The 11,521-nt window shown below is 39.7% G+C and overlaps 1 protein-coding gene across 1 annotated transcript in view; it reads right to left on the reverse strand.

The window, feature by feature from the left end:
- The window catches only part of FRA10AC1 (fragile site, folic acid type, rare, fra(10)(q23.3) or fra(10)(q24.2) candidate 1), a 48,103-nt gene that overhangs the window by 33,238 nt on the left and 3,344 nt on the right, over positions 1-11,521 (reverse strand). The window contains exons 4-7 of the mRNA XM_006831152.1: positions 7,307-7,383; positions 5,852-5,935; positions 4,538-4,622; positions 1,310-1,355 (exon numbers count right to left, since the gene is read on the reverse strand). Of these exons, the coding sequence (XP_006831215.1) occupies positions 1,310-1,355; positions 4,538-4,622; positions 5,852-5,935; positions 7,307-7,383 (292 nt within the window). The remainder of the gene's footprint in view (positions 1-1,309; positions 1,356-4,537; positions 4,623-5,851; positions 5,936-7,306; positions 7,384-11,521) is intronic.

The raw sequence follows: 11,521 nt of genomic DNA on the forward strand, positions 1-11,521 counted from the left end.
TTTGCAAATCAACCCTGGCTCTGCCTATGAAATAACCCACGACAGACTTGGGTTTCTAAACGTTTGTGCGAGATGGGGACTGAAATAACTAACAGAACACCATAAACACAGTGTTTAGACATCTGCAAACAAAATTTGGTCTGATACTCAAAGGAAGGTAACAGTTTCTTTAAAAACCATCATTATTGGTAATAAGACACACATTCATCACTAGCAGCCTGAGAGTAAACAACAGAGTACGGAACAGAAACATCCTCAATCACCAACCAACAAAAAGTTCAAAAGTTAACCATCAGCTGGAAAATTAATGATTACGATTTGCTGGGATTCTCAAAGGCCAGTATTGGAACACTATCAGGAAAAAGGTTCAATAATCAACAGTGCTTGGTTACAGTGAGACGCTGAAGAGCTGAAGCCTAAATTTCTGATTAAATGAAGAGGACTGCTATCAAAGGGAGTTCGGATCTTTCATGACAATGCATGTTTGAACACCTCTACCCACACTGCTGACACTCTGTAAAACTTCATTTTGAGGTGTTAAAGCATCGTCCCTATAGTCCTGATCTTGCTCCATTGCACTTTCACCTGTTTGATACCCTGAAAGTAGCCCTTCAAGAAAGAAGATTCACCTTTGATGAAGAAATGAAGACAGTGGCGCATTTGTGGCTCAGAGCTCAGCCTAAAACATTCTTTAATAAGGAAATATGAAAGCTTATTGACAGATGGACAAGTGTATTGAAAAGCAAGGAGATTATGCTGAAAAATGATGTATTTGCCTTTTCTAAAAGTTGTTAACAATTGGATGTTCTAAAGGCAAAAATTCTATAAAAATCATTATAGCATTACATTCTGAACTTTGCTAATGAACCACAATTATACCTTCCCTATGTGGCACTATGGGATAATGCACTGGACCACAAGGTCGGTTTGCACTGCAAGGTCGGCAGCTCAAATTCACCAGCCACTCCTTGGAAACCTTACACAGGGTTGGTTGCTAAGAGTCAGTATCAATTCGACAATTTTACTTGAAGGAGCCCTGGTAGCACAGTGGCTTATATGCTGGGCTACTAACCACAAAGTCAGCAGCCACTCCCTGGGAGAAGATGAGGCTTTCTGCTCTCGTACAGATTTACAGCCTCCCCAGGATTGCTATGAATCAGCTCGAAGGCATGCAGCAACAGCAATCTTATTTTGGTAGTCATTCATTGTACAAACCAGGGATCCTTTTAACCAATGATTTCAATTCAATAATGTAACAAAATAACCTGTACCCTGTTAAAAAGAAAACAATGAATAAATTAAACATTACCTTTCCCTGAAACGACTTCTTTTTCAACTCGCCACCTAAATCCAAACTGATGAGAAAAAAAAATTCAAATGAATGCAAAAATAAATTTAAACATTATGTTTAAAATTGTCTATAAATCCAAACTTGGAGCCACTGAATGATACAGTGACATTTACCAACCTAAAAAGTAAAGTTAATTCCTGTCATGAAGCTTTTTCTTCTCTTAAAGGATTTTAAGTACTTGAAGAACAATTACCAGTTTATTATGCTATCTTTTTCACTTTCAAATTACCTTAAAAGTTATGTTGGGGATATTACCAGGCTGCCATATACCCAATTAAATTCTCACTGATGAATGGGAAACAAAGCCTAAAAAGGAATGAGAGTGTGGAAAACAGGCAGGAAATCACTAACAAAGCCGAAAGTCTTTTAGTCACCGAACTAGGAGCTGGTTAGTTAAAAAGAAATAAAATACTGCTGGAGGGTGAGGGAGGTTTAAGAAAATGCCTCCTAGCAAGGGAGTCAGACTATTTCGCCGTTCTCCAATGCCACCAGACCCACCTCCATACCCCCTGCTCCTCTTGGAACTGACTCAAACCTGGGAACCACGCCTATTTCTTCCTCGTCCTTAGCCTCACACCCAATCAGTCATCATGTTCTAATTTTTAAAAAATCTGTTTCAAGATAATCTTCTATAAAGTATCATCTCCAGTAACATACTCTGATTTTTTAAATGGAAAAAATACAACTGTCTACTTTTTGTTTATACTTTCTCCCCTCAACCCAACCAGCCCAATCAATAAATTCTGAAAAGCAATCAGCAGATAAGGCCAGCTTTAAAAAGATGCTATGCTACATCTTCTAGAGCAGAGGTGGGGAATGTCTGGCCCGTGGGCAGTATGCTGTTGTTGTTGTTATGTGCCGTGGAGTCGATTCCGACTCACAGCGATCCTGTACAGCATTTCCGAGGCTGTAAATCTTATACAGGAACAGAAAGCCTCATCTTTCTCCCATGGAACAGCTGGTAGTTTCGAACTGCTGACTATGAGATTAGCAGCCCGATTCGTAACCACTACGCTACCAAAGCTCCTCGTGGGCAGTATAAGGCCCACAAATTCATTTGCCAACCTCACTTCCAGCCATCACCTTTGTTGTTGTTTGTTGTTAAGCACTGTCCAGTCGGTTCTGACTCATAGCAATCCTGTACAGGATTCCCAAGGTGCAGCTGGTGAGTTTGAACCACTGACCTTGTGATTCAAACCAGCCTTGCGGTCCAGTGCTTTATCCCACAGAGCCATCACCTTAAGGGTGAGTTAATTAAAAATATGTTGTTGTTATTAGGTGCGGTCGCGTTGGTTCCAACTCACAGCAACCCTGTATAGGCTTTCCGAGGAGCAGCTGGTGGGTTTGAACTGCCGACCATACAGTGCCACACCACAAGTCCAAATATAGCAGGATAGTTTTTAAGTTCTGTACGGCCAGAGAATGATGTTACAAATTTTGGCAGAAAAAAGGTTCCCACTCCTGAACTACAGGGACCTAGTATCTTACTTTCAATTGGCAATGTAGTAAATTCAAGGAACTCCAACCGCTACAGAGCTCTATGGACTAAATGAGCTCTGGTAAATACAGCAAATAACTAAAAGAAAGACAAAAGCCAAAACCTGAGTTGACAGTCTGTAAGAAACTGAGTAAGTCTTTATGATATACCAAGTGCATGCATTTTTAAACATGAGATATAAAATGGATACTATATTATCTATAAGATATTATGAACCAACACATACCAAACAATAACGAAAAATAAACAATAACGAATTATGAGATACAACTATCCAAACAAAAAAAAAGACATCCTTATGATACGTACTAGGGGCTTCCAAAAGTTCTTAGGAAAATTTTATTAGAAGATAATAGAATTTTTCCATGAACTTTTAGAAGCCTCCTTGTATATCTAAGGTAGCTTCTTAGATGGGTGGGTTTTCTTAATATAAGCATACACTATCCACTCCATGGGAAAGATGACTCTGTCTACTCTCGCAAATATTTACAACCTCAGAAACACTATACAGGGTCACCATGAGTCCTTACTGACTTGAAGGCAATTAACAACAACAAACAACATCCATAATATACGTATTTATGTTTATAAAACGTTCCTTCTCCTCGTATCTCCAAATGAGAACGTCTGTTCCTGGGTTACCTTTTCCAGCTACAAATCTGAAACTGGAGCCAGAGCCAAAAAACAACTTTCACTAAAGTAAGATATAATTACCCGTGGTAAGCCAATTTTACTAGAGTAGATGCATATACTACAAGGGGGCTTCAAAAATTTTGTAGAAAAATTTCATTTTTTTAATACCATTTTTCCACGAACTTTTTGTGACCCCTTATATTTATGTAACATAAGATATGCACATATACTTGCTTTATAAAATGCTTATCACTTTGGAAAAAAATCTTTCAAGTCCAAACATCTATAAAAGAATAAAAAACATTCTGCTATGTCAAATCATTCTCTATGATCACTAAATGGAGCCAGACTAGAGTCAGCAGGAAACAGGAGCCAGCAGCCACCGGTGTCTAATTTTACACTTTTCATGCTTCACCTCACAAAGAAGCATCCTTGTCCCACGGACCCTTTTCTAATGCCCTACTTACTGAGGTTAAATGGTCCAAATTTAACCTCCACAGGTGAAGACAACTTAGACTACAATCAGCATCTGTAAAGAATAATGTATGACAGGGTTGTTGTTGTTGTTAAGTGCCATCGAGCTGGTTCCAACTCACAGCAACCCTGTACAGGGTTTCCTTCGAGTAGCTGGTGGGTTTAAACTGCCAACCTTGTGGTTCGAAGTCCAAGTGCTGATCCTACAATGCCACACCAGTCATCTGTGCCATGACAGGATCGTATAATAAAAACTAATACTGTTTTTATTAAATAATAACAGCCTATAAATATTCTGGTGGTTCTTATTTAAAAACAATATTATAAAAAACTCCTATAAATATTAAATAAGAACTTCCTATAAACTGGTGGTTCTTGTTCAAAAACAATACTATAAAAACCTCTTATAAATTATTCTGGGACTCCTGTTGTGGCACTGTAGGATAAGAACTGGACTGAGAACTACAAGGTCGGCAGTTCAAACCCACCAGATGCTCCTTGGCAACCCTGTACAGGATCACTATGAGTTGGAACCAACTTGATATATTACTGAACAATAAATAAGTATTCTGAATGCATACCTTATTTTCTTTGTATCTACTGAGATCTGCTATGCAGTATTCCTTGAATAATTTATCATAGTATTTCTTTGCAAGTCTCTTCTCCCTAGGTTCACAAAATTATAAACATTACACATTAAGAAATCCAACCACAGTTTGCCACTTAGAAGCAATGTCAAGTAAATAACAGATATGATATAAATATTAATGTATTTTAAAAGGCCTATTACTTACATGTCCACAGAATATCTGGACATTAACTATTAACAGAGGTTCTGAAGGAGAGAAAAGATGTTATTTTGAGAACTAAGGTGTGCCTGATCCAACACATGATATTTTCAAGTACCTCATATGCATGCAAAAGCTGGGCAATTAATAAGGAAGACTGAAGAAAAATGGATGTCTTTGAATTATAGTGTTGACAAAGAGTATTAAATAGACCACAGGCTGCTGAAAGTGAACAGATCTGTCTTGTAAGAAGTACAACAATAAAGTTCCTTACAAGTAATGATGGCAAAACTTTGTTTCATGTATTTGGACATATATCTAGAGGAACCTGTCCCTTCAGGACATCATGCTGGTAAAGTAGAAGACACTCAACAAGACAAAATTACACACTGACTGCAACAATGGGGTCTGATAGAGCAGCAGTGGTGAGGATGGTGCAGGCCCGGGCAGTGTTTTGTCCTGGTGTGCACAGAGTTGGCAGTGACTCGACAGCACCTAGCCACACTACAGGAGAAGAACTGGAGGGCTGACTGAGATGAGAGAAAGACTTAGTCTCAGCTTTTTAATCCTCTGTAATGTTTGATCTTTTATTAAAACCATTTTCAAGTATTACTTTTCCTCAAAATATTTAAAAACTTTAAAAAGAGTCATACAGTAGCATATTGTAAGGCAACATACAGGGAAACCAGTGAGAGCCTACACCCAACAGGACTGCCTTGGTTTTCTGGGTCTTACATGTTTTCTGCCTATGACAGGATGAAGTCCCACCACTTTTCTGTCACTTGTTTTAGAGTTGGTTTTCCATTTCACTGACATGCATCCACCCACCTTATATATAGATTCTAGCTTCCACAGGTTTAACTCTATATTCTTGTTTTTTTTAAAAAAAAACAGTGGTAAAAGACAAACTCAAGCAACAGAAGTTAAAATGGCCAAAAAATGACTAATACGACCACACCAGGTTCAACAATCACAGGCACGTCCTTCATTCAGAACTGCTGTAGGGGGGCTGAACACCCTGCTAAGTGACAGAGAAAGGACCCCCTGAAGAGTCAAGAGCTCGGACAAAAACATCTGCTGTATTAGGCCTGTGATGGCTACTGTTACCAAGTCATGTCCACTTCATCCTCCTCATGCCACAGGAACCTATGATTTTCTCGTATAACATCCAGGTCTGTTCTGTCATTTTCCCTGAAAAAGGACATTATTGACATTGAATACAAAGACAAAATTTAGGAGTCTCATCAGTTCTGTGAGACTTTGAAAACTTGAGTAAACACCTAATACATGAAGACACACATAGTTATAGATACATATGGAAATTCCATTAACTTTTCATTCCATTTTTCCACAAATCTTTTGAAGTCCACTGGTATACATAAAACTACTGGCATATTTTCAAAAGGCACTTTTAAAGAGTGATGCTACAAAAGCAAGACAAAATGGATACAGAACCCAGCTGTTTCTTGCTTAGGTTTCAATTATACAAATGGTGCTAAGTTACCGATGCTAGGATAAACAAACCTGAATAAACACTCAATGAATAAGAAAATGTTAATAACACCACTCTATTGAGTTCTACTTTTTAAGAAATATGAAAAGTTTTCCAAACTTCATTTTACTACAGTTTCCTAGAAATATAGTGTAAGGTAGGAAGAGTTGAGGGGTCCGATGCTAACGGTTTGAGGGTAAGGCGAGGAGCTATTGAAAGAAGAAAGCTAAATTGACAGAGGAGATACATTTGGGTAAATGACATGGCAGCAAAGTCTGTTCAGGTATTTCCAACTCTGAAACTTGATTGTTGTTAAGTGCTGTCTAATCAGTTCCAACTCATAGCAACCCTGTATAGGGTTTTCAAGAAGCGGCTGGAGAACTTGAACTGCTGACTTCGCAGTTCAAACCAACCTTGTAGTCCAGCACATTAACCCACAGCACCACACCATGAAAATCGACTCATCAGAGGGAAAAAGCCCACACAAAAGCAAAAGGTACTGACAGAAGAGCCTCAAACGTAGAAAAAAAATTTGTGTGTCAGGAAACACCAGAGTGAGGTTTCTTGCAATAGCTTAAATATCTCAAAATTACTTACAAAATCTGATTGCCTCCCCCACTTTTTTTTTTACAAGGCATCTTAAGTAGACGACTAAGACATGTATATTATTGATAGAACTTGTCTGTAGCCATCCGCTGATCAGAGATGTGTTTAAAAATGTTTTGTTTGGAATAAACTTGTGCATGTACGAACTAAAAAAAAAAAAAATTCCTTAACAAAAAAATGTACTGAATAATCAAAGTCTAAAGTTTTTCTCAGAAGTCCTGTCAGTGTCACAGTCAACATGTGAGGAGGCTTCTAAGGAGGTCCTGTGGCCAAAGAAATGAGTGTCCTCGTTAGCTAGAAGCTGTGGATAGCATCTCCACCTTATGATACACTAAGGAAAGCAGAATAGAAAACAGAGGAGAGAGGCAGAATCAGAAAGCCTAGCATCACAAGATCGCTGAAGCCTTTTAATTAAAAGTTATCCACACTCCCCTCCCATTCTCTGCAAAGTTCATGATACTTACCCCAAACGCCTGAAGTCGTCTTTTTTACCACCATAGTATAAAATATAATCATTTACAAACTTTGTATGTCTTTGATACTGAAATGCAAAAAATTAAGGATTTTATACACTCAGGAGTTGTGCTGTTTTTATGATATATTACTGAGTAGGATAAAACACACAGTATGAATGCAGTTAGATTTAAGAAAAACATACCAATATGTTCTGTAAATGCTCATCCATTAAAAAGAAGTGATGCATTCAAATTGTGATGTTGGCAAACGATAATGAATACACTGTGACTGCCAGAAAAATGAACAAATCAGTATTAGAAGAAATAAACCCAGAATGCTCCTCAGAAGAGCAAACAGTGGGATTTCCGCTTGCTTTGCTTTGGGCACTTCATCAGGAATGACCAAGTACTAGAAAAGGACAGCACATTTGGAAAAGGAGAGGGATCAGCAGAAGGAGGGAAACCCTCAATAGGGGGGAATGACGCACCAGTCACAACTATGGACTCAAGCACACTAGTGATCATGACGGTGGCACAGGACTGGGCAAAGCTTCATTTTGTTACACATAAGGAAGCCATGACGCCAACACAACTCTGACAAAGGACTGATATCTAGAATATTCTAAGAACACTAAAAACTCAACAAGAATAAAAAAGTACAATTAGATAGTGGGCAAAAGACCTGAACAGACACTCCATCAAAGAGAGTACAAAGATGGCAAATCAAGACATGAAAAGATGTTCACCATCATTAACCACTGTTGTTGTTCAGTGCCTTTTGAGTCAATTCTCACTCGTGACCCTATGCAAAACAGAGTAAAACACTGCCTGCACTATCCTTACACTCTTTGTTACGCTTGAGCTCACTGCTGCTGCCACTGTGCCAATCCATCCCATTGGGGGTCTTCCTCTTTTTCACTGACCCTCCATTTCACCAACCATGATGTCTCTCTCCTTGTAAGGACTTTTCATATATCCTAAGATTGAGAAATGAAGTCTCACCAACCTGGTTGTACGGAGCATTCTGGCTGTTCTTCCAACGCAGATTTGTTTGTTCTTCTGGCAGCCCATGGTACTTACACTACTCACCTACAACACTGTTACTCAAATGCATCAATTCTTCTGTCTTCCTTATTCATTGTCCAACTTTTACACACATATAAAGCCACTGAAAGTACCATGGCTTGGGTCAGGCTCACCTTAGTCCTCATACTGACATCTTTGCTTCTGAGCACTTTAAAGAGGTCCTGTGCTGCAGATCTGCCTAACGCAATACGTTAATTTCTTGACTGCTGCTTCTGTGAGTGCTGACAGTAGATCCAAGTAACATTAAGTCTTTGTCAACTTTAATTTTGTTCTCCATTTACCACATTATTTCTGGAGAGTGTAGTGGCTCCATATAATAAGCACTGGACTGTAAACCACAAGGTCTGCAATTGGAGGCCACCAGCAGCTCCGGGAGAAAAGTCTTTCTGCTCCCGCAAAGATTTAAAAAGTCTCGGAAATCCTATACAGGGTTGTTATGAGGCAGACCAGCTCGAAAGCACTGAACAATTTATTGAAACAGTGATGAGGATTTTTGTTTTCATTACACTGAGGTACAGCCCATACTAAAGGCTGCAGTTTTTTATCTTCATCAGTAAGTATTTTAAGTGCTATTCACTTTCAGCAAGCAAGGCTGTATCACCTGACTACTGCAGGCTGCTGATTAGTCTCCCTCCGATCCTGACGCCACATTCTTCTTCATATAATCCAGCTTCTTGGATTACTGGCTCAGCATACAGACTGAGTAAGTATGATGGAAGAATACAACCCTGGCACACACATTCCTGATTTTAAACCATTTATTTAGCGCCCCCTTGTTCTGTTGGAACAACAGCATCTTGCTCTATGTAGAAGTTCCTCATGAATATAATTAAGTGTTCCAGACTACCCAATCTTTGCTGCTGAGAAAGTGGATCACTCTTACACTGCTAATGGGAATGTGTGAGTAGTACAACCACTTAAGAAAAGCTCTAGTTTCTTAAAAATGAAACAACTACTATCCAATCTAGCAACTGCACTCGTAGGCATTTATATCAAAGGAATGAAATGTACATTTATATAAAAGCTTGTTCATTAATGTTTATAGCAGCTTTATTTGCAATAGGTACGAAGAAGAAACAAATCAGATGTCCTCCAATGCATGATGGTCAAACTATGGGATACCCATCCCATGAAATAACACTGAGCAATAAAAAGAAATGAGATATTGATACATGCCAAAATACTTGACAAGTTTTCAGAGATTTTCCTGTGCATAAAAGAAGCCAATCATTGCAAAATGGTCCAACTTCTCTGGAAAGCAATTGGTGCTTCCTTAGAAGGTTGGAAATAGAAATACCTTATGATCCAGCAATTCCTCTACTTGGTATTTTCCCACAAGAAATACGAGCCATAACACGAGTAGATATATGCACACGAATGTTCATAGCAGCACTATTTACAATAGCAAAAAGATGGAGATAGCCTAAGTGCCCATCAACTGAAGAACGGATAAACAAACTGTGGTACATACACACCACGGAATATTATGCTACCTTGAAGAATAACAAGGAAGCTGCAAGCCACCACATAACACAGATGAAGCTTGAGGACATTATGTTGAGTGAAATTAGTCAGTCACAAAAGGAGAAATACTGCATAGGACCACTACTGTAAAAAACTAAGAAAAGAACCCCTACTAAAGGGGGGGATTCTTTGCTGGTTAATGGGATGTGGGGGGTGGAGGGTGGGGGATTGGGGTGAGGGGAAGGAGGGGAGCTGGAGCACAGGGTAGGGAATAGGCAGAGGATAGTTTGGGTGCTGGGGAGGGGGGCAGTACACAAGAAGGGGGAGGGAAATGGAAGAACAAAGCAGATGGGAAAACAATTAGGCAGGTTTGCATGGGCTAAGTGGGACAGAGGTAAATAATGATGTATGCACAACCTTGGAACAACAGGGCTCTGTGATACAGGGAGCGAAACATGGTTGGAATGGGGAAAAGGGGAGAAACAATGTTAAGATGCTTGGCTGTCTTTTGAATCTTGGTTTCCCTTATATACCATTATAAAATAGACACTTGAGGGGGAGAGAAAAGAATAGCCAGAAATATCACCATAGAAAGCTTTTTTAAGTCCATCTTCTGCCTATAACTGATTGGAATACCTAAAATGGGGCTACAATGTGCCCAGTGATGGAGGCTCCCTGTGGAGCCTCTGCATTAAATAAGACCATAGGTGGAATCCTGAACAGCATCCAGAGTCTTCTAAGGTGGGAAATTTCCACTTGAAAGGACAAGCACACCAGCCTGGAGTGCTTAGAAGAACAGAAGATACTTCTTGAAAGAAAAACCAAAAGGAAAAATACAAAACAATATAAGCAGTCTGACTGATTACTACAAGAACAAGCAAGCGGCTTGCCCTGGAGACATCAAGGCAAGTGGTTGGGTCCCCTCAGGGCAAACCCCTTCCAAGACTAGGACTCCAGGGAATACACACTCTGATTGGTGACCACGTTCATCACTGATAAGGGGAAGTGAGGGAAAAACAGCAATGAAGCTGCGAGCTAAGCCCTACAACGTTCAATAGAGTCCTGTGAACCCAGGTGGAGACTTAGTTGGCCAGCAATGTGGCAAGATCTGGGACTCTTGGGCCCAGAGTCAGTGACATAGTCACAGAGGACTAGAGTGGAGAGTGAAGCGTTCAGATGATAAGAAGAGAGGGCATATGCACAAGAACACCCACACTTACAGATAATACCCACTTGAACCTGGCTTCAATGACCAGATGATCAGAGCTCAACCAGAAGAAAGAAGAGGAAAAAAAAAAGAGTACTCTGATACAATTTGATGAACTTGACCTACACCTATGGATTCAGTAGCTCAAAAGAGGGAATAAATCTTTACAGTGAGGATCATTCCCACCCCATCCACACACAAAGTAGACAACGATGGGCAACTTGGAATTGGATGTCCAAAATGGGGGGGGAGGTGGGGGGAGGTACAAAGGCAAGAAGTGACTGGCTTACAAGCTTTCAACAGGTAGCCTAGATCCAGAGGGTACAGAGGAAGGTAGAATCTCCACTGAGTAGTATCCAATCTGTCTGGGCGGGGCTGATGAAAGGAGATGCAGATAGGTATCTTGTGATACAATAGTGAATAATTGTTATCAGGACTGACTGTGAGCGTTGGAAATGTAAAGGTAG

Source organism: Chrysochloris asiatica, unplaced genomic scaffold, assembly GCF_000296735.1.
Source record: "Chrysochloris asiatica unplaced genomic scaffold, ChrAsi1.0 scaffold00003, whole genome shotgun sequence".
NCBI lineage: Eukaryota > Metazoa > Chordata > Mammalia > Afrosoricida > Chrysochloridae > Chrysochloris > Chrysochloris asiatica.